We start from the raw sequence: 24647 nt of genomic DNA on the forward strand, positions 1-24647 counted from the left end.
TTGGAGCAAACCTCTCACAAACTTCCCATGTTTTAATTCCAAATGTACTTGGTTAGTGCTTTCGGAAACATGGATGCACTATGTCAGATACATTTCTGAGTATTACACTTTTAATCTGTGTTGAACGGTATTTACACACGAGGGACTGAAGGTCTTTATGAACGCCCTACATTTGAAACAAAAATATCTTTGCTCCGAAACAAGGAGCCCATATATCATAAATACGCTTATCAACAGAAAAAATAATCTGCAGCTCTCTGAATTGTCCATTTGATCGTTTTTAGCAAAATATGCCAAATTATGTGCTGTTTTGTGTCTTGTTTGCAATTGATGTGAATTTGTGCAGGTTTATGACTATATATTTGTCAAAACAACAATTTGAAAATATCTCCTTGTAGCCAGGGAAACAGAAACAATCATTATTTTAAAAACCTTTCTCTAGAATGTAATAGGCAAAACCAATTCATCAATCAGGTAAGAAAATAATCAGTGGATTATTTTATTCTGAAAATAATAGCAAGATGCAGATCTTAACAATAGACGACAAACATTCTTACACCTTATGAGGCGTGCAATTTGTGCTACAAACAAAACAACTTAATGGACTCATATTTCCAAATATATTTTCACATACAAAGCTTACACGACAGTTAAAAATTGTATCTTACAGTATTTACAGTACAAATACAATGAAAGGGAGTAACATGAGACTATACACTACTGATATCAATAGTCTAAATGCCAGAAAAGCCCTGAGTGCAGACAAGGACAGTGGATCTAAAGGCAATTCAACCTGAGGATTGTCTGGCTACAGCATGTTTTTTTTTTTTAAAACGTCAATGCTTCTTTTTCAAACTAATTTTTTCCCAATCATGTTGTCCAATATTTGACAAACAGAAGTTAATACACAACTCAACCAAAATACGTATACAGTGTTCGAGTCAGGATGACAACATCTGCATCCAATTTCATGTAAGGCCCCCCAAAAACAAACAAAAATAAAACAGGTGAGTTTGGTTATACATGATGGGGGGTGGGGGGGGGTGGGTAAATTCAGTGTTTGCATTCATTCAAAGTCAGTGCATAAACCACACAGTCAACACATACAGTCAACAAAGCTCAAAAACAAAAACAATAATTCCCAGAAAATGTGCAGAAGATCAGACACCAGCTATCTGCAAACTAAAAAGCTTCAAATTCATCCAAATGCCCAAACTTCCAGTGATTGAGCTTTAGTCCATTTAACTTTGAAAGAACCAGTGACCAGTACCAGTATCCACACTGAAAACAGTCCAGTGAGGAGGGAAGCTGCAGGTTTTCCCCTCATTCAGTTTATAGCACTTCATCGACATGTGCACGGCTCTGCGTATCTTCCTCATCCTCCTTCTGCAGCTGCTGGTACTTTCTCTTGAAAAACCCAAACTAGAAGGTAAACAGATTGAGTTCAGAGACAGTTACAGATCATTCAAAAATACACAGGTAATAATAACAGATTCATCCAAAAAAAAAACACAAGACATGTGAATATTTTACAACATACTTCAGTATATATTATATATATAAAGGGAGAGAGAGAGGGGGAGAGAGAGAGACATAATGCAGTGATGACTTTATGTACTAACCTTAGATTGCCTTTTGTTACATCAACAGAGGGCATATACGTTAAAAACGGCACATACCTAAGAGCATATCAGGCTTCCCATGTCTATGTGACTAGTCATGCACAAACCCACACATACCTTCCACAGCAGTCCTACAGCCAGAGCCAACAGTAGCAGTCCAGCAATGACACTACCAACTATCACTCCCACGGGAACATCACCCTTTTCTCCAGGTTTACTGACTGTCAACACCACCTGCACAGCAGTAGAACAGGAGCGGTCGTTATGTGGGCTTCCTCAGTTAGTTATGACAAAAGAGTAAGTAAAAGTAAGACTGTTTCTACTGAATAAAAGAAAGTATATCAAACAATTATTTTTGTTGCATTTTGCAATGGCGGATTTAAATGTAATTACCCCTGCTCTTATCCAGCATGTGGCCTTTACATACACAAACAATGATTCTGCATCAAAGCAATGCTGTCTATTGATGAGTCTATTACCAGGAAACATCACAATGACTTGTGAATGTCAGAGAACATAGATAACATGGTTTCCTTCTGTCGTTCTTTGATGTGAGGCATCAGATGAAATTAGATCTTACCGGCAGCTCTTTGAGGTTGATAATGACCAGATCAGGGTTGGAGGTCTCAACATCAACACTGGACGTCAGCTCGACAGTCTGATAGGACGCCTAGCAAGACAAAATTATACCAATAAGAGCACTGAAAGCATCTGTATACTTTTTTTGTAATCAGCCTCGTACACAAATAAACGGTAATATGAGCAAACAAAACAAACAGTGTTCATTTAATATTAAATATATTTACCGAAATAAATGTGCCACTCCAGATCCTCGTTCTAACTTTCACAAAGTAGTCCGTATTAAGCTTGGTGTCTTTGAGGTTGCATTTTATGAACTCACATTTTGCACTCTTGCAGTCCTGTAGGTTAGAAGAAAAAAACAGATTAATCCACACATGACATTAAACTTCTGTCAAACCAACATTTCACATTGTTTAAAGTGTGTTACGCACCAGCCTAACTTGTAAACTAAATTGTTTTATTCAGCTTCAGATATCAATGAAGTTTAAACACGTCATTTATAGAGTAAGATTTGGAGGATTAAGTTGAACAAGTGTATAAAAAGTTAGGAAATATTTAACGTTGACAAGTAATTCATTCTTACACGTATTGCCTTTTTTTGCTTTATACTTTATGAATCTTTTTTATTTCATTACAACCCTCAAGAATGTTACTTTAAATCCCACATCCATTCAGCTATAAATACATAACATGGGTGAAAATTTTCGAATTCATTTCCCACATATTATATATTGAAATGAAAAGGGTCCTCATATGCTCAGAGTGCAGTTTCATATTGGTGATGACTTCTCCATGATACAAGTCTAAATACTACATGCAAAGATGTCTTCTTTAGAAAGTTTACATGCAGAAGAAGAAGAGACTGACCAGTTGCTCACTGCCTTTGAGGTTCTCCTCGGAGAAGGCTGCTTTGTGGGGCTTCACACCGATCTTCAGAGGATCAACCAGGCTGCTGGCGTCACAGCTGACTGAATCTCCCTGCAGGTAGAAAAGATTCAGGTCATTTATTATATAGCTTTGGAATCATACAATACAAGTCAGAGACTAAGCCTTACTTCTTTTTTTTTTAAAGTAGAGTTAATGGAGCAGGTTTGAACGCTTTAAAAAGCTGCTGGTATTTGGGGACTCACCACGTTCACGTTGGTAACATAGAGGAGTGGATTTCCACCTTTAGTAGTCGTTGGCAGAGCGATGGTCAGATACAGGAGGTTGACAGGGAAGGCACCTGTAGAAACCTTTAAATACAATTGTTTCAATTAATATCTTTAAAATAACTACACACTATAAGAAAGTAGATGATGGTAATACAGTGGTTGATTAGCACCTTCACTGTAAAGTTGAACTCAGGGCCGATGTCATCTAAATTTTTCACCGTTGTCACCACAGGAATGGAAGCGTCTGCCACGTAGAAATTAATATTTGTCTCCCTGGGAGAAAGAAACAACAAGCAATTTATAACTGTCGGACCAAAATGAGAAAAAGATGTTTTAAGGTAACAAAAAGTAAAATCACCTTGACAGAACAACCCCTGCAGCATATTGAACTGGAATGGATATATCCACTTTGTTGTCTGCAGGGTTTTCCTCTTTACCATCACTGTAACAGAAAAATGTTTGCAACATTAATTCAAGCCAGTAACTTTAATTCAGGCGACCATTTATCTTTCATTTCTCCGTTTGGCGAGCGTACCTTTTGGCCTCAAATTTCACCTCGGCTTTCTTTTGCAGCTGATCTAAACTGTATTCAAAATTCAACTGAAATTTCATCTGTAATGGAAAAATAGAAGAACATGTGTAAACAGGAAATACTATGACTAAAATGCAGCTCAAAATAGAGAAAAGGAGTTAAAAAGATCGTTTGTTCTTGCACATACTTGCTGGTCTTTTTTTAATGCTGGGTATCCCACTTGGCAGGAAACCATTTGTGATTGCGTTGAAGTGCATTTGACTCCATCCACCTGTAAATTAATTGTTCAGAATAATACATGAATGTATTATGTATTATTAATGCTATGTGGCTATATTCATAAACATAAAAAAGCTTTACCGTCTTGTTTTAAAATCCTTCATTTCTATTCATGTTGAAAATATGTGAAGATGTCTCAATTTGCTCGATGGTGCATGTGTTTATTGTATATGTAACTTAATGACCATGAATTTGAATTATGTACTGTATCTTTAAATTCTAGTTAAACCAGGGCATCACACATTACACATCATGTCAACACAAACAACTTTAAGTGTTGGATTTGTTACTCACAGAAGGAGAGACGGACGAGTAGTAGAGATTGTTGGAGAACGTGGCCCAGACCTGAGTGTTGTACGCGTTCTCCTTTTTGTTCTTAACAACAACTTCAAACGACAGTTCTTGGATATTAGCTCTGACCAGAACCGGAGCTGAGCTGCAACATGAGAGCTCAGATTACGGCTCTATGCATTAAGCTGTAAATGAGCAGTTTGAGTTTTATTCACCTGAGCAGAGATTTAGGAATAAGAAGGAATGGTTGGGCTCAGCTTTCCTTGATTTCACTAAAAAAAGGAGCTATTAAAAGCTTTTGGTTGATTTATTCATAAGGGTTTTAAAGAAGGTAAAATCTATACATACAGCTGATGCAAACAGCACCTAAAACTGAAACAATAGCCCCGTTTCCACCATATATGATGCAATTCCCCTCCAGAATGCAGAATGCTGTATGAATATTAAACTGAAGATCCTCAAGACGAAAAAGGACAACAAAAGACATACAGCATATTTTAGTGTACTAAAAAAAAGAAGAAAAGCAGCTGCATTTGATCAAATGGGCTTGAATGTGTCAAAGAACTTTAATAAGTGTCGTATGGTCCCTGTAAAGTGTTTGTTTATATATTTTTGTCAGAGTAAATTCACTGAGTACATATCACCCAAACTTGGAAAAGTTTTTTCCAAGCGCACAGGTTTGACCCAGACATTTTATGGGCTGTGAAGTGGCTGTATAAACTGGAATTTTGTGCAGCAATTAGCAATTAAGACGGACTCATAAAACTGGGAGAAAAAAAATGGTGTAATGGTTGTTAGGAGTTACCGGGGCATAACATTAAAAAGAATGAAATGGAGTTATACACTTTGCCTAGTTTGGTCTAGTCTTCTAACAGTCCTTGCTTTTGCCACACCGACACGGTCAGTGCTACATGCTGTCTTTATGTTTGATTGTAGCCCATCTGGTCAGTGAATGTACATAAAACTATTCACAACTAATCGTTATGTCCAATAACTTAATCATGTAAATAACAATTATCCTCTTCATCAATCTTTGCATACCTTTAATGTAAATACTGTAAAACTCTACCTCATGTATATTAACCATCTATTACATAATTACATATTTATTATCATTTTCATCTCAGCTTTTTTGCACTGCTCACCACAGCACTATTATCTTATTTAAACGTGTATATATTTGTCTTTGCTGTTTTTATTTTTACATTCAATGTTATACTTTTTGTACATTGAGAGCACAGTTCACCAAAGTCAAATCCCTTGTGTGTGCAAGCATACATGGCCAATAAAGCGGATTCTGAATCTGAATGTAGTGCAATTTAAGAGCAACCTGGCACTTGAACTTCCTTTAGAGAAAGGTAGTAGTTATACACACGTCAAGTAGGTGCAGGGCAGTGCAAAAACAGCAGACTGAGGAAGAAGGTATGCCTGCACTAGAACTTCCTTTCAAACAAAATTTAAAATCTATCTGACCTGATCTCGTCTAATGTCAACTCAGTGTAAATGGATATGCAACAACCAAAATGTCAGGGGCAAAAAGATATAAAGAAACATTATCTTTAGTACTGTAACCACCTTTCTACCCTTTCTATCCCTCTGGTTAGCGTGAGATACTGAGAGTGTAAGTAGCCTTCGGGGCTTTAGAATTATTGAAAGATTTCACAATGACTCATTTTAAAGACATTCTGTTCGTAGATGTGCCCCAGCTTGTTCCTCCACAAACTGTATTATTGGACTTCAAGAAAATTGTTTACTACAATCTAAACAAGCTTACCATAGAGCTTAGCATATCACATCAAGCGAATTCCAATGTTGTCTTTATAGGTCTCTTCTACTTTCAGATGTTATATATTGTACATGTTCTATACGGTAATTATGACACATTGCATCTTGTACGAATAAGTGATTCTTACCTCGTCCCCTTTGTGTCTGTCTTCACACTCAGCACCAGATCACTCATACACACTTCATCAGCGCCACAGTCTTTTGTGAAAGGCATCTTGAGAAATAACAGAACAACATATAAACCTCATGTTAACCAAGTGTGCAGGTGGGAAAAACACAACATATCAGAACTTCATTTTATTTCTACTTTGTCTTCTTTGAAAAACGCTTAGTGCCTTTACCTGAGAACTTGTGTGACTTGGAGAGACACTTCTGTTTTAAAAGCCAGTAATCATCACAAACGCACACTATGTCATTTTGTATGACTGTACAAACACCCCCGCACTGCATCTAAAATCTTCTTAACCAATCTGTTTCCTGTAGATCTGTCATGACCACACGTCAAAAACAACATTCAAATAGATGGAGAGATAATGCTGTGTCAGTCACTTACAAAGAATGCCCAGGCACTTGGCGAAAACAAATCAAGGACAGGGTTGACATCTGCGTTCTGCTGCTCGATTTCTACCTTCAGACTGAGCGAGTTGACAAAGTCTGGTGGGTCCTGTTGAAGACACCAGATACGGACGAATCATGAGACAATGTTCAACATACTTCACGCCTAGTCTGGAAAAAACACTCTTATGTAATGTCTCTACAACAATCACATCAAGTTGCTGACATAAAAGTAGTCATTGATGCTCTTTGACGATGGTACTAAATTGAGTCATGAAGAAACAAAGCACAATTTTCATTTATTACCTGAACATACACTTGGTAGTCTAGACACAGGGGCGTAGATGATATCTTTGCCTTCTCTGTGAAGTAGCGTTCATTGTTTTTAGTGAACAGTCCTCTTGATGTCACTCGCGAAGCCTGCAAGTCAGCGTCCAGGGTCAAAGTGTAGGAAATATCTATAGGGGTGAAAACGGACTCTACGTTACACACATTTCTAAATCTGAGTTCAACTGATTTGATCTATAAACACAGCGATTACAAACGGGATACATGCTTGTACACTGAATAAGAGACTACCCTTAGCTTAGCAGTTAACATATGGGAACAGCATTTGTGATCTAAAGGGAACAAATGCACCAATCCCTAAACTGAGATTTTTACACTGAGCTTTGTTGATGCTGATTTGTATTGGATTTGAGGCATAGCTCGGTTGAGTGTTTGCACATATTCCAGCTAAGCTATCATGCAATTGGCTGTAGCTTTAAATGTACTATACTTACATGAGAGTGGTAGGCTACTGAGCTTATCATCTGGACATGAAGCCACAAGCATGTTTCCCAAATGTTTTACTTTAAAAGCAGACTACCCCTGTTAATTGTTTAGCACCAATACACCAAGTCAAATTCCTTGAATGTGTAAATGTACTTGGCTGATTTATTTTGAAAAGTCTAACAAGTTAAAGACTTACCAATGGGCCCAACCGGTTTCTTAGGCCTGAATGCAGCACTGAAACACAGGTTGGTGTTGAAACATGACACCTTGCGTCCATTGATGTCACATGGTTTGGTGAAAATGTTGATTTTATTGGGTGTGAAAGAAGCTCCTGCCGTTATAGACGCAACACCTCTGGACCTGAAACACAAGGGCAATTATAAATCGTTAGCTTTTCCGGTTCTATACATAATTCTTTCATTTATTTATCGCCATAATCATTTTTACTCTGTCACAATGTTTTGTATAGGTTTTCTTTACGATCCCAAATATTGTGATGGGTAAGCCTACCACAGCTGCACCACTTTGCCATATGCCCCCACAGAGATGTCAGGGAGTGTGTCATCATTCAGATCTTTGTAGCTATCTAAGGACCTTCCAAAATACCGCAACTGTGGATCCAGTTTGGAGCCAGTTATTCTCTGAAAAAGGTAAAAAACACACAGTCAAATAAACAAAATACTCACATTTCATAGACTCCCAAAAACTAACAAAAACATCAAATACCCCCAAAAATTATGTCAGTCAAATATTAAATGATTGATCTGTGCACCTGTGAAAACTGCTTGTTTAATGTCTTTTTATCCCCGTTGTAGATGTAGATGACACCCTTTCCTTTGTCTTTTAATGGGGCTCCAACCACAACATCATTGAAACCGTCGAGGTCCAGGTCAGGTACCGCAGAGATTGCCATCCCAAACCGGGCGTTCTCAGTTTGGGGTGGACCATTTAGGAATCCCTGCTCGTTCAGGATACCCTTCAGATGATGAGACATTGATATGTGACCAGTGGGGCTTAAGGTCACGCTATATGATCATTTTACAAGACAGGCTTAGTTAGTAAACATTTAGGAATCTTTGACTATCTTTCAGTAAGTTGGCTTAAGAATATCTAGCCGCATTGATTGGCCCTAAATCTATAATTGTAATCGTGTTTAATTTGCCTTAAACGGTCTACCTTAATGCCCCAGTGTAAGTTATACAACCATGTTCTTGTTCACTGCTGCTCAGAAAATCCAGACCCACAAAGTGATACTATAGAAGTGACTTGTTGCTCAGTTGTACCTTGGTGACAGAGAAGAGGTAGACCCTGCCTTGTTCTCTCTTCAGCTCACTCATGAACATAGGGGCACCAACCAGCAGCAGGTCCGTCACCCCGTCTTTGTCCACATCCAGGGAGCACAGGACGCTTCCAAAGTATGATCCAATCTAGGACAATAATTATTCATAAAGTTAGTTAAATTAGCATCTCAGGGCTACATACTCTGTATATACAGTGTAACCAGGATAACGTTCAAAATCACAGCCTCCAATGTACCTGTTTTCCTCTTTCTGAATCTATGATAGCAGACTGTTTCTGCGCGTTGAGGGTGTAGACGATAACTTGTCCAGAGTGGTTGGAGCGAGGTGCACCAGCCACAAAGTACTCTGTATACCCATCGCTCAATGTGGTGACAGAATAACCTAGAATAAACCACAAGTTACACATTTACTGGAATTAAACTTCTTCTTCATTGGTGAAATGTATCTCAGTACATTTACTTAAATACTGTGCATTTAAGGGTCATTTAAATTAATGCTGCTTTTACATCACTATATTTAAGAGAGAATAAATCACTTTTTATGCCACTATATCTGTTTAAAAGCTAGTATCACTAGTTACTTACAAACCAACTACTGTTTTATTAATTATGGTTCTTTAGATCTGTATTCAGGGAAAAGTTGTGAGGAGAAATGCTGGACAATTATATTACTTAAAGGACCAATATATGTAAGATAAGATAAGATAAGATAATCCTTTATTTATCCCACAACGGGGAAATTTACAGTGTTACAGCAGCAAAGAGCAAAGATTGCAGACAAAAAGTGAACACAGTACAATTTAAATAAAAAATAAAAATTAAGAATGTACAAAAAATAGATACTAAAAAATAGATTTACAAAATAAAAAATAGATCAGCTATTTGACAAAAGTGTAGTCTGTAATATTCAGTGTTACACAGACATGCACACAGTGCACATAAAGTGTAACATGTTATTGCACAAAGTGGTTTGATAAACATAATATAACATTAACATAACATTATTATTGCACAATGTAAGATATTACTGAATGAAATCATAAAATGACTTTACTACTGTATCTCATCAGACATTAAGGAAACATGCCATGTTGAAGTGCTGGCTTCTCTGACAACAACGCAGCAGCCAGTATGTCCTCCTTCTAAGTTTTGATTCCGGTCAGGAATGGTCTGTATTTGTTTGGACCAGAAAAGGTAGGCGGTTTAAACACACGGCTGTTTTAGACACCCCGTGTTGGCAAACCAACAGAAGTTGTAGTGATGGAAGCGGGCAAGCGACCTGGTTCAAATATAAGTGATTTTACCCGACCTGAAAAGCCTCTGCATTTTTCTAAAAAGCTCCATGACCTAGAAAAGTGGTCAAACTTGGATAAATATTGGAGATGCTTTTGAAAAACGGAGAGAGGTTAGAGCAGAAAGGTTTCAAGACCAATGCAGAGCTGTTTAATACTAAGAGGAACAATATGTAACTCTGACACGTAGCGTTTCAAATGGGTACAGCAATCCAAATTGAAAACATTGAAGAGAGCTGTCTTTAGGGAGCTGTCTGTAGTGTTTAACTCTCAGTAATACGAATCATAGCAGGGAAGGTTGTAATTAACAAGATTATAATGAAATCAACACAGAAAACATTGATGAAAGAGAAGTATCACATGCGCAGTATTTATTTAATGGGGCTTTAGGTTATTAGATGTAAATGTTAATTGGAGCACACTGCTGAACTATAATACATTATTAGAATGATCCACATCTAGCATCCACACTGAAATGCTGCTTATATGTAAAGTCATTGTAATAATGCTTGAACACGTGTGCTTAAATATTAGAAATTATTTTTGCTCCCTTGTTTGCCTGTGCTGTGGCAGATCAAATAACCACCAGTATTTCTACTTTTAGATCAGCACATAAGCTGAAAACTCCTTCCCCGACTTGTGCTTGTATTTGCGGCTATCCAACGGTTTCATGGTAGTAGGATTTAAGTGAAAAATATGTTAAATCTCTGTTATACCTGTTGTTTCTTTCTTTTTTCTTTTTTTTTTTGTTATGGAGGGTCAAAGGTCTTTTTATGAACTTTACTACCTGGCTGGCTCTTATTTCATGCTTCGCTCCAGGTGTGTCATTCAGAACACGGATGCAGACAACTTTTAAATCAACTACGATTGAAACTGTAGTTGATTCATTCATTCATTAGTTGATGAAGAAGATAACTCTTCATGCTTACCCAGTAATGAGCTGTGGTTTCTGTCTTGAAGTATTCCCTCGAAGGCTGAGAAAGGTAAAATGTCTACATTTGACCCTTTTTGATGAACGACAGTACCACTCCAAGCATAGGCTCCCACTGCTCCCAACATCATCACATTCTATAACAACACACATATCAAACACCGGTCAACAGATATACCACTCAGTCAAAGTGTTTATATTTTTGCTCTGGGTTACAGACAGAGCTGTTTGTAACAGCCAACATGTTCCCAGACACAAATAAGTAAATGACTAGAACCACAAAAACCACATACTACATGGCAACATGTAGCTTCCTCTTTCCTTTTGTGAGAACGGTGCGTTGGCAGAGCAGATGCAGTGTGACCAGTGTTATTGTCACTCTTAACCTGGGTCACAGAAGACTAAATACTCAACCTGAGCCAACCTACGTTCTCAGGTGCCGGTCGGTTGCAGGAACAGAAAAATAAATAAATTGTGGCACACTGAAAATTACTTTACTGTGGCTTTATTGTGAGCAATTTTATCATGTGTCATGCTGGGCGAACCTGAGGGAAATGTGTAGTTCGCTCACAATTAAGTAATTGACAGTAAATTTATTTTCAATGAGCCACGTTTTATATATTTTTTCATATGCATTTGCTATTTTATATTTCAACAACACAACTGGTACTTGTTACCAGCTTTTAAATTTGTTGTGTGTGAGTGTGGTTAACACATATCCACTCTCATACTCACCCTCCTCCATCAAAGCCAAACAGGAAGTAAGAAACAGATGAGTTGGTTCCTTATAACCACGACCATTGTTTCGGGGAACGAGCTCACCAGCAGTAATAGCAGCGCAGTAGAAAACACACTTATAAACAAATAACCTGTACCTGTCTGCTGGAGTAGTGTGCGCTGAATCCCACCTGGGACATCTCCATTTGGAAGTTGTCGCCCCCTTTTCCAGTGCCTTGTGGGTGAAGAGCAAAGTATAAAAACCAGAATCAAAAAAGAAGGCAGCTACAAGATCAAGACAAATTTCCAAATGTGTATAAATATGTGCTCACTGTTGTGAGCTTTAGCGGTGCCAGGCTTGTTGTGTAGCCTAATTCTGATTCTTTAAAAGGAAAGACTGAATAAACCTGCCGTTTCGTTTCTTTTGAGGCACTACCTGACCGCCATACATCGCCTAACTACTGATCTGCTGCACCTGTGGACGCATGCTGCATTCATGCGGTGTCGGACACATCGGAAAAAACGAGTTTCCGAGTTGCTAAATGCACATGAACACCTGCTCAAGTTGGAACAACAACTCAGATACTCAAAATGAGGTGCCCGACTTGACATCAGAATCATCATCACATAAGGGGCAAAATATGTTTTGTTAATGTTAACGAAACGCAGAGGAAGTGAGAAATGGTGGCTGAGGCCATGCTTCAGGTCCTGGCTGCAGATTGAGAGCGTGGGCTTGACTCTGGTTTTTGCAAATCAGTAGTTAGGGGATGTATGGCGGTCAGGTAGTAGCCTCAAAAAAAAGAAACAATGTCAACGGTTAAAAAAAGAAAAGAATAGTACACACCTTCTATGTTGAAGATGCGGTTCCCAAGTGTTCCAGCGATAGTGGAGAGCGCGGCTTCCTCTGACACATTGAAGAAGTACTGTGCTGATGGTTTACTGGCGATGGACTGAATTTCTTTTATCAGGTTTTCTGTGTCGATTTGGTTTCTGATGTAATAACCCAGGACCTGAGAAGACAGAAGAAACACCACAAACTCAGGATTGAAAGAAGAGCAATAATCAATGTCATAAAATGTAATGTTATATAAACAGAGCTACATTAAGCCATAACATTATGCATAGTAAGTGGTTGGACGACATTCACATCACACTACAGCAGTATTTATGGTTCCTAAAAAAGACTTGTATACAATATTAATGAATGATGTTACGGAAGAGGATTAAGGCCACTGGAAAAACATTTTTTTGGTTCTGACTTTTTTTTAGGATTCTGACTTTAATCTCAGAATTCTGAGAAAAAAGTCTGAAATCTGGCTGCAAAAAAAAGTCTGAAATCTGACTGCAAAAAAAAGTCTGAAATCTGACTGCAAAAAAAAGTCTGAAATCTGGCTGCAAAAAAAAGTCTGAAATCTGGCTGCAAAAAAAAGTCTGAAATGTGGCTGCAAAAAAAAGTCTGAAATGTGGCTGCAAAAAAAAGTCAGAATTCTGACTTTTTTCTACGTTTTTCAGTGGTCCTAATCCTCTTCTGTATGATGTAAAAGTATTATAAAATGCAGAACCTGTAAATAAACCTGACAGTTGAAGTAAAAGAATACACTAAGAGAAATGAAGCTGAAATCTGTATCTTGTATTTTATTTTAACTGTTAAATACAACTTTCACATGATCAGAGGGAATGGCAGAATTTAACCTACAGCGATACCAAAGCGGGTGATGCCATTTTTGTCACACTCTGCGATGACATCATCTCTGAAGGCCTTGTCGTGAGACTCCCCGTCAGTGACGACCACCATCACCTTGGCAGCATTGGGCCGACCGCCCCTATTTCGATGGAATCCCCACTGACTGAAGAGAGCAGACACAAATGACACTTGAGATTAATGTTTGTGGTTTTAAAAGATATAAAAGACCTGTTTTTTTTTATCTTTAACTGACAGACCAACTTGTGAAGTTAATGTGATAACAAAAAAGCTATGAATCATGCTATCAAATATCAAACAAGTAAATGAACAAACCTACAGTTATATTTCTTAATCTCAGTGTAACTGCAACACCAACCTGGCAAATTGGATGGCATGGAAGGTATTTGTAGATGAGCCAAACTTCTGTGTAATTCTTGATGCTGCAGCCATTAACTCCTCTTTGGTTGTATGATCATTCAGGTCGAATTCAACCCGGTTATCAACACCATACTGAATGACGCTGACCTGGCACAAGAAAAAAAAAAGGTGCGGAAAAAGCAAAGAAAGCTGTGAGTAAAGACAGACGAGACCATGAGAATGTATTCAACATAACACTCTGCTCCAACTCTGTTTCATACGGAGCCCATGAAGTCCTAAAAAAAAAAAGAAAAAAGTTGTGCGCACAGTTGTTGTGTGTGTGTACTTTTTGGGACTTCATGGACTCTGTAGTTTAATATTCCTGTTAAAGATTAGTAAAAAAGGGGTGTCACCTGTGTGTTTTGGGGTCCTATGTCCAGTGAAGGTATCAGTTTCTGGAGGAATGCGTTCATAGGAGCCCACGGATAAATGCTGTTGGAGCCATCCAGAACAATCACAATGTCCATAGGCCCTCCACATTCTAGAAATGCCATGACAAAAGAAACATTATAAATATGTCAAGCAAAGGTTCACGTTACTGCTGATCGCTTTCTTCAGCGTGCTGTTAGTGTTGATGTTTGTTTGTTGTACCTTCAATGCAGTCACTGGTTTCAGCTCATGCAGAATCATTTGTTTTTAGTCATTTTGCAGACCAGAAAGTTGCCTGATACAAGCACTATATCGCAATACTCTGATTTATCTTTTTTCCAAACTAACTTGACATTAAAATGTAATTATAGGGCTATAGGAGGTCAAAATGCTCCAGCAACACTTGTAGTACGAAGATCAACTTTATTAACAAATTAGATCAAGATTGATTGATTGAAACTCGACCATAATCAAAGTAGATAGTTGAAGATATTCATAATTTCATACATAATGAGAGCTCTTACTCTGCACAGCAGGAGAGAAGGCAGGTTGAGGCTGAAACAGGGGGCTCAGTTTTGCACATACTCCGGGGTAGAAGTCCTGATTGCCACACTGCTGTCCCCAAAGAGGACCACACATCTGCAACACAGGACCACATGAGTCAAGAAGAGAACAGACTTCAAGGAAAGCTGTTCTTCTAATGGGGTTAAAAGCTCCTGATATGTTCTCCTATCTGATCTTTAAAGTGAAGTTGTTTTTTTATCAGTCTCACATTGAAGTATTTTTGCTGTTATGTAAACTGTAAGCAGTCGTGTGCTGGTTGACCGCAGACCTGGTTGTCACTGACACATTATAACTTCAATATTTCTGACAGCATTCATTCATTCAGCATCATGTATAAATGTAAAAAAGTTCCATCAAAGCAGCTTAATCATTAGCAGACCAAAACACAGAAACAGATGAATGACAAGTATGAACTCTTTATATGAAAAAAATATACAATCTGTTAATGTCCTAGCATGAGATATCTTATTTTTATTTTTTTTACCATCAAACCATTGGCTGAGGGCATCCTGGTGAGAGTCAAACCCAGACTCATGTTGCCGTTGACATTTTTAACATCTGGAATACTGACAGAATCTGTGGATCAAGACAAATAAAATGCTTAAATATTCATGTTCAGATTACAACTGTTTAATCTGTAATATATAAAATGAATATTGTAAACTCAAATTATGAAACAAAATGTGAATTATTTGTGGTACTACACTACTTTTATACTAGTAAAAGAAGAAAAAAAAAAGCAAACGTCTCAAGACTTCCCTGATGGTTAGGTATTATGCATCCTCACATTTCTGTTCAGGCATTTCAAGTGTAGGTGGGTTAAAGGGTTGACAACCAAACTTCAAACCTCACCTTGAAGATTGAGTTTGTCACAGCTGTTTCTGGAACCTGAGACCGGACACTTGTAAACATCCCCCTTCCTGTTTCGACTGAAACCACTCCATGGAGCGCTGACCAGGAGCCTGCAGAAAACCACATTATTCATCTCCTCACCACTTATAAACATGCACCCAAGTGTACAGTAGATACCACGTCTACATACAGTACGGGATTGAAACTCATCCAAATGATGTAATGCCAAATATGGTTACAGAATTTCAGAACCAATAAGCTATAGATATATTTAAAGTCATTGTTAGAACAAAATCAAAGTTAATTTTTCTACTTTCATTATTGTCAATGAAACATAGGACCCACTTTGCAGCAGCAACATTGGGGCCAAAAGTAACTAAACTAAATAAATATCAATCTGTATTATCTTGCACTTTGTCTTATCCAGAGCTGCATGGGTAAATATGTTAGTAACATCAGAAACAGCAAACAAGATTTATACGTTCACACAGAATGTATGCACTTCAAAAACATTTCCCTACATCAAGGCATTCAGATGATGCTTTTTGTTATTGATAAAATGTAAGCATCAATATCAAAATCCACTTGCCACTAGTAATAGAAATGTATGTGTCCCAGAAACTGCTGTCAGGCTGAACTTAAATAACCACCCAGATTCAGGAAACTGTTATTTTCCCACTGAGTCTGAAGAGGCAGAAGACTTGGGACACATCATTCCTTCTAAGAGGGCAAAGGACGGGAAACAGGATGCATCATTATTGCTTTCTCATGCGTATTCATATGGAATACAGTCAGAGAGAGACCTCTATCACAACTCCCCCAGTTACGCAAACAGGCCCCTCCTCCAGACAGTGAGTGGCTCTACGAGACTGTGACTCAGTGGACAACATCCAGACATCCCTGAGGAGTTCAGTTACTGTTTAACTAAATGTTACAAATAAGTGGGGTGAAATGTAAGAGACTTTAAACAAGACAGGATTGTTTGTGTGACACAAGCAGGCTGTAGCCTGTCAGACAAAACTGAGCGTCTAGGCTATTTAAGAACAAATATTTAAAACCAGGACCGACTTAAAGCTTTAATGGTGTTTTTTTAAGTGGAGAAAAACCTACATTTAAAAAAATAACATGTTGGTATCAGCCTGAAAAATCCAGTAAGAGTTGTACTTTTGTGCTATACGTAAAATAATTAAATTGCTGACGGTCTTATGAATGAAAGCGGTTGGAAGTGTTCAAGAATAAAGCAGAGATTTGATGAGGCCACACTAAAGATTAGGGATCGGAACTGCTGGGAAACTCACAAAACGATACGACACGATACCGTACCATAGAGATACTTTAGGATATGATGGGACATTATACCATACAATATGTTGAGATACAATTTAATACAAGACATCACGAGACCCACGATTACTATACTATCACGATACAGCCATTTTGCAATAATTTATATTTTGCAAGACAATGACATAATTAAACATCATGCAATCTGATTAACTGCACACACAAAAAAAATGACCTTATAAGGTAAGCCTTCATTCATGTCATAAGCACCGTGAGTTGGCAGGGAAATCTGTTCAGAGAGATGTATGTTTTTGAATTAAAATATCGATATCTGGCATTCAATAATTCTATCACACTGGTTATTACAATAAAATATTGCATTTTATTGTTATTTTGTCCCTCCCCTACTATTGATTGCTTATTAAAAAAAAGTGCATTTAGGGACATTGGTGCATGTTGTACATTATATGCTAAAAAAACAACTCAAGTCATCATATAGTTGCAGAAGGGGAAAAGTCAGAGGATGAATACCTTTAAGGAATTCAATTCATTTTCATTCATTTGTTTGAGTGGCTGCTTGTAGGTATTTCAGTCTGGACCAAAGTGTTGGATTGAGAAGCAGACTGACAGAGCAACATTGCCATCCCAAGAGCCATGCCATTAGCAAGGCTAAGAGCAGGAGGCTGAACGACAACGTACAACAGTTTGTCAGAGAAGCTTTTTAAAGCAATGAAAAAAAAAAAAAAACTTGAGATTTTAATTTCTCAAGTTTGAGGAAGACAACAGATTCCGCTAAACTGAGCCCAAAATAAATATCTGAGTCGTTCTGTCTGTAGAGAGACAAGACTTCATCTCATGTTGCCAGAAGCACCGGTTACTGGTGACAGTTTTTAGAGTTGTTAATGTGCCACTGAAGGTACAGACACTGCTAATAACAGGGTGCATCTCTTTCCAACAACAGGCACTTCCCTTGCTAAATGGATACTTCTACTGCCACCAGGACAACTCCCCTTCAAGTGATACAGATGCACAAATCAAAGTTCAAATAACAGAAATGTTACAGTTAGCCGACAACTTAATCTCACATGTGGTGGACTGTTGTGCTCTTTTGTCATTCACACTACTGTTTGAAAATCAAGAGCAAAGCAGTTCCCTTTGCAGCATAAAAGACAGCGAGCTGATTGTGAAACTCAGCTTGTTTAGGCATACAGGCTTGCAGAAAGATTGATCAACTAAAGCGCACCACAGAATATGGAGAAGTCCTTATCTTTCTTTCCTTTATGGCTATTTCAAAGACGCAGCAAAGCAACATTAACTTCATAAATGATTAACTGGACACCACTTGAAAGCTATGACTCCTGGACAACACAGGATTTTAGATTGCCCTATGAATAAAAATCAAGGCTGTCTAAGACTTGGGTGATAAAATAAAACACACCTGACAAAGGTTCCGAGGGACATTGGTGACGCTTATTAAGAGTGGTGTGCTGGATGTTTGTTTCCAATGTGACAGTTTGATATCCTACGACCTAATTCATGAGATAGTTGGCTGTGCAAATACCTCCTTAAAAACATAGACTTGGGGAATGAAATAAGGTTATTATAGCCAGTAATAAGCATTCTGGGTAAGACGCTAACACTGCCCAATAAACCTAGTCTCCTTTCATTGATGAAAATCCAGAAGTGATGACTTAAACCCATACCATTTGCCTTCATGGTTTGTCGCTTGTTGTATCGTGTAGCCAAACTCTTCTGCAGCTGGTCCGCTGAAAATCTTGGCACCTGCAGTGCCGACGTTGAAGGACTGTGAGTGCAGGAATCTGTCAGCTGATTGGAGGGAAACAAGAGATCATATGATGGTAACAGGTTTAAACTTGATAAGCTTTCATGAAATAGTAAAAAGTCAAATTTCATCATATTCACAGGTAAAGGAAGTAGGTATCAGAAGGATTATGCTAAAGTTTCAATAGATGGAAATGACATTTCTCAAGTGTCACAAACTCAATTCTTAGGAATCCTTGTGGATGAGAAGTTAAATTGGAAAAATCATATTAAATTTACTCAGAAAAAAATTGCGAAGTCCTTGGGGATCATCAGCAAACTTCGTAGTTTTATTCATTTATCTTGTATGTTAACCTTATATTACTCTATGATTTATCCGTATTTGATTTATGGTAATATTGTCCGGGCAAACACTTATCCCTCTCACCTTCTTAAACTTTAAATGTTGCAGAAACGTTTTGTAAGATTGGCAACTTTCTCCAAAGCAACAGAAACATCTGCCCCCCTCTTCAAAAAACTAAACATTCTTTCAGTTTATGACATCAATATACATCAGATATGTGTGTTTACATATAAATATATGTTCGTACCTTTTTCTTTACCGTCATCATTTCAGCATTTCTTTAAACTGAATTCTCAGATTCATTCATATTCTACCAGACAGATTGATCATCTTCATCTTCCTTTTTATGAAACCAAACACGGTCAGATATCGTGGGGTACAAATATGGAATTCCAAAAGACACGTTGTGAACGGCTCTTCGTCTACAGAGATTTTTAAAAGGAAACTGTCTTCACATTTAACCCATGAGGTCAAACTTTTGCATATATAAAATATATTGTTTTCTTTTTTTTCCCATCAACTCACTCATTCGCTCCATTTTTGATAGATCAATGCCTGTTTCATTTAGCTGATAGAGGGTTAACACTCTCAGTCTTTCTATTGTATGTATGTATCTAAGTGTGTGTGTGTGTATGAATACGTGTATAGGTTACTGTATCTCTCCTGACACACCTTTTATGTTTTTGTTAATCCTATTTTGATGTATTCTGATATGTGTGCTAATAGATAAATAAAATAAAATAAATAAAAACAGTAACAGCACCTGAACAACATCATACCACCGTCTTCACTTTGTCAAAACAGTTGTACTAACAAAAAAAACATAAACATAAACACAACTAAATCCACTACATCTTTGTGGATCTTGGTCTCAAAGTTCTCTGTTTTAAGGTTGAAACTTTTTAGACCCTCCTGACTTCCTCTTTGAGCTTAGGTGGTTTTTGTGGCTGAATCATGAACATAAAAAATAAACCATCAACTTGACTCATGCAAGCAAGGCAACCCACTAAAAAAAAAAAATCTATATTGCACATGAAGAACACAGTATTAATCAAGAGCTGAGGATTGCATTTAATGACGGTGCTCATCCCGGAAAAGTGTGTTTCTCCAAATACACATTTCCCCTTCAAACACAGCCCTTTAAAGCCCCTCGGGACATGGAATTTATCTGGGTGAGTCTTGTTTCAGTTTTAGAGCCACAAGTCAGTACAGGCAGCTCTCAGCTTTTAGTCTGCCTTCCCCTCAGCAGCAGGCAGAGGAATGTGGATGGGTGCTGGACTCAGGAGACCTTCACTAACACTGGCTTCAGCCACGCCTGTTTACCTGCAGCACAGAGTAGCACTTTGCCTCCTCTTGGGGCTCTGCTATCCCCTCAACACATCCATGTTTCCTCTCATTTCAAAAGTGGGGAATGTGGATACAGGATGATAATTAAACGAGTGGCTGCTGCTTGAAAGCTTTGGGGGTTATAGTGCAGACAACGGAGCAACACACATGTTGCCTCCATTAGAAATCATGTGCTGTCCTGTAAAACACTGAATATTTAATCCACTGGATCGATTGTTGATCATGCATTTGGTGGGAGGAGAACAAACGCTGCAGAGTGAGATCTAAAACGAAATCAAGCACTTCCAGTCGCGCGGATTCATTCAGTAAAAGCGACTGCAAAGTTAGCGTTTGCGTATCTGATACTCTTCAGATGTGCTGTGTGAGTATGAAAACATTTTAAAAATAACATCCAAAGCTGTCAGGATACAAACATTACGGATTGCTTTTTTCTGAAATGGTAGGCTATTAAAAACTCGCTATTTTTATTCAAGGATATCTGCATCATTTTAGTGTTTAAGAAGAAAAAATGTAATTATAATAGATTCAGTGCGCAAAAACAACTTCAGTACTTACTTATGACTATCACAGTGAAGAAGATATTCCCCCAGAAGAACTCCATCGTCCTCTTTATTCCATTTATGAGAGGTGATTACATGAAGCCGCCGCACTTGTCAAAGTTGTGGCTCCACAGCCCCTGAGAGTCAGCGGTGACGCACCGGAAACACTTCCTTATATGGAGCTATGTTCTTCCCCCTTACCTGCAGACGCAAACGTTGACTCAAGATTTGTGAAAGGTTGTGAAATGAGGCCTGTAATAAAGTCTGGCTGGGTAAATTCAGCACGGAATACAGTTTAAAATCCAGTTATGAGTTTCAAAGGACCTTGACAAGTAGCGTCAGACAGTTATCTCAGGGCTAAAGTCCACGACATGTATTGCTGTAATTGAAGATTATAAGTGGAATCTTAAAAATGTAATTTGACTTTCTTGTGGAAGAACATGTGTAAAAGAAATATGTCAGTGTTCAAAACTAGCCTGCTACGCCCATCAACCTTAATTTAAATCCATTTGAATCCTCATTCCAGAGTGGCAACTTGAGTGGACAAACAACTCTTAAATCAGCGGATGTCACATTAAAAAGAAACATCATCAATGAACAGTAAACAATTTGAGACTTGTCCATCATCTTCAACCCTGTAATTTCTCCCCAATGATTTTTTGGGACGCTCAGTTTATACAGAACAATGGTATTGCCTTTAATTACATGCTGGGCTTCTTTTCAGGGTTCTCTTTGATTTGTAAGTGTTTTTTTTTTGTGATGTTATTGGTGTCTTTACTGTCTTTACTTTCAAATGAAAAGTTTGGATTCACTTTTATTTAATCTTTGCAGAGCACACTGGCAGCGGAGGTACTCGATCTAAATGAGCATTTGGGTTAAATGAGGGACAAACAATTGAAAGACTATCTGAATGAGAATTAAGAATATACAGAACTTAAACTGAATGACAAACTTAAGAGAGTGCAATATGGTAGAATAAAGACCAAAGCCATTTCTTTCTTTTACTGTTAAACAATGATGTAAGACACTTAATTGGAACATAACGGGAGCGTTAATGGGCATGATGGTCAAAGAGAATTTAATTTCAAATGTGTGGTTTCATTACAAAATACTATTTAGGAAAGAATGTCAGCTGGGGCTGGTTGCTTATTAAACCAAATGCATATCTACATCCACTGGTGTCAGATAGTTACCAGACTTAAATAAAGTCAAGATGCAGTGCTGTTAACAACGATCGTATTATAATGACTAAAGGGAAACTGCACAGATTATATGCAATACAAGAAACAGGTTAATAGTTATACTGTAGGACAAACAACCAAAGGCTGTTTTATGACATCTTCTGTGGCTCTGGAGGAAGTGTGAGAAAATAACCCTGATGACATCATCTCAGCCAGAGATTTAACAAAAAGCCTGCATTGTGCCCCTGAGTAGTGGAATTTGAAAGATGTGGGTTTCTACCAGGCAGGCAGGCAGGCAGGGTCAGATAAAAGGGTTCTGATGACTAAACGACGTTGGTACATTTAGGGCACTGCTTTCTTTCAAACTTAATAAAAATAAGGGACCAAAAGCCAGGATATCTGGGCACGAGTTATTACAAGTGGCCATTTTTGGATATGCAACTCAATTTACTTCTTCTTCTTCTAGTCTGGATTAACCGGAACACCATGATCACACTCACGTGGGCCATACTTGGAAAAAGCCCAATACAACCCCAGTCTGATCCGTCAGCCACTGTGCAGCAGCTGTACTGAAGGAGGTGAACAAAAATGACTCAAGAGCTATTCAGCGGTTGTGATGGGAGAGTTGTTAACTACTTTTCACTTACACCCTTTAAGTGAACAACACCAAGGTTTGTAATTTAGCCATTTAGTCATTGGGCATAGTGCGCTTTTGCATTTAAGGCTGCTGTTCTCCTAACAGGCAAACACTTACACTCACAGCCTTTTGACCCACCCTAGATTCTGACACTGGCCTCTTTACACGCCACAGTGTGTTTAACAAATGATGACAATCTGGCTTAAGAAGTTGGTGAAAAGATCCAAACATTTCCCTGAATTCTTACCATACATGGTGTCTAGTATACAAATTAACTCCTCTGTACATTAAGGTGATAGAATAACCCATAACCTCCTTTTTGCCAACGGAAAGTTTTATTATAATACTGTCTCAGTGCTTCTGCGTCTTGGACATTAATAGACTTTCAAGTAGTTCACATCAAATCACAGATACAAACTGAGGCGGACAATGTAAGTTGCCAAACTTTGGGCTTTAATATAACCGACCACAAAATCCCATTAAAGGCCCTTGATCTAGAACTGCAAAGAGGGATGTGTTGGTCTGAATGAATCAGCTCTATTAAGTGAATAATGGAGCTAACTCCCTTCTAAAAGCCTAATTCTTTCTTTTTATGTAAATGAATATAGGAATAAATAACAAGATGGCTAAAGATGGTTCCAGAAAAATCTCACTTTGTGAGTAAATTAAAAGCTAAACGCAGTGCAGTGAGATAATTGTTTGTTACACTGTTTCTAACGTAACGTGTTTTTAAATTATTAGCCTTCAGTTTTCGTACCAAACGTAAATTTGTAATCTGATATTCTAGAAACTATAACGTTTGTCTGAGTGATAAATGTGCATGTTCACAAGTCAGAGACCAAAGCATGACATGTGTCTTGATCATGAGGGCCAGGATTGGTTCTTAATTCAAATCTGTTGGGGAGAGGAAAGAGAAGGTTCTTATTCACCACAATCACATGGCAGCCATCTTCCTCTGATGTCACGCTCAGTCGCTGTTAGATTAAAGTACCACTGTGTTTCTGTTTGCGTGTCCTTAAAATGTAAATATTTTTTAAAGGTTTATTTCTGTTCTTTTGACGGTAGATAGAGTCAGAAATCAGGGAGAGAGAGTAGAGAATGACATGCTGGAAAGGAGCCACCGGTCGAATAGGAACCTGGGTCGCCCGCTTGGAGGACCCAAGCCTCCGTGTATGAGGCGTGCACTAGCCACTAGGCTATCAGCGCCCCCCCTTACAATATATTTAAGTTATTTTGGGAATGTTCTCATTTACCCCATTTCTGATTGATGAACAGAGAAAAAAGAAAACGTTGGGGGAAAGTTAAGTGTAAATACATACAATTGGACACATGCCACAGAGCCTCAACCCTCAGCTATGTGATTCCACTTCAGTTGATACAAAAGGTTCAGTTGGCCTGGAAGCATCAAACTAAACCTTATTCAGCAGTCGAACCCCCTCACCCACTTCTCTGTTTGTGCAGGCATGATTCCTGCGTAAGTCATCTGGTCAGCCACAGCACCTTGACAATTCAAAATGAGCAGGGTCAAGCATTTGTGAGATACTGACGCACAACAGTTCCTGGAAAAAAGGCTTGCCTTTTTCTCAGATAATGAAAAGACTTGCTTTAGAGAGAGTTAAACCTTCACCTTTTCTTCAGAAGTACAGTGACTCCCTGGTGTAAATTCCCATCTGTCTTTTTAACAGGATATAGCATTCCTTCTTTTGTATACATTATTTTTTGCTGGGAGTTTTAGGCAGCCTCCTTTCTTAAATGATGTGTAACAATCAAAGGAAGGATCTTGAAACAACAAAGCCTGTGGTCTGTTTTCCTGTCAGGCCATGACATAATGGAG

At 38.1% G+C, this 24647-nt stretch overlaps 1 protein-coding gene across 1 annotated transcript; it reads right to left on the reverse strand.

Annotated features, from left to right (window-relative positions):
- Nucleotides 1-485: 485 nt before the first annotated feature.
- itga2.2 (integrin, alpha 2 (CD49B, alpha 2 subunit of VLA-2 receptor), tandem duplicate 2) lies at nucleotides 486-21155 on the reverse strand. Its single transcript, XM_061038545.1, has 30 exons — nucleotides 21012-21155; nucleotides 18688-18811; nucleotides 15701-15810; nucleotides 15333-15424; nucleotides 14809-14923; nucleotides 14269-14396; nucleotides 13875-14023; nucleotides 13511-13661; nucleotides 12659-12824; nucleotides 11973-12049; nucleotides 11096-11234; nucleotides 9111-9256; nucleotides 8858-9001; nucleotides 8347-8550; nucleotides 8085-8215; nucleotides 7771-7934; nucleotides 7107-7258; nucleotides 6799-6909; nucleotides 6374-6459; nucleotides 4464-4605; nucleotides 4078-4161; nucleotides 3894-3970; nucleotides 3717-3800; nucleotides 3529-3631; nucleotides 3335-3439; nucleotides 3072-3182; nucleotides 2429-2542; nucleotides 2203-2292; nucleotides 1740-1856; nucleotides 486-1422 (listed from the first exon to the last, which is right to left on the reverse strand). Exons 1-30 carry the CDS (start codon nucleotides 21055-21057, stop codon nucleotides 1333-1335), a joined length of 3552 nt encoding a protein of 1183 aa, XP_060894528.1. The 5' UTR covers nucleotides 21058-21155; the 3' UTR covers nucleotides 486-1332.
- Nucleotides 21156-24647: the final 3492 nt, after the last annotated feature.

The sequence above is a fragment of the Labrus mixtus genome, chromosome 5 (genome assembly GCF_963584025.1).
Source record: "Labrus mixtus chromosome 5, fLabMix1.1, whole genome shotgun sequence".
NCBI lineage: Eukaryota > Metazoa > Chordata > Actinopteri > Labriformes > Labridae > Labrus > Labrus mixtus.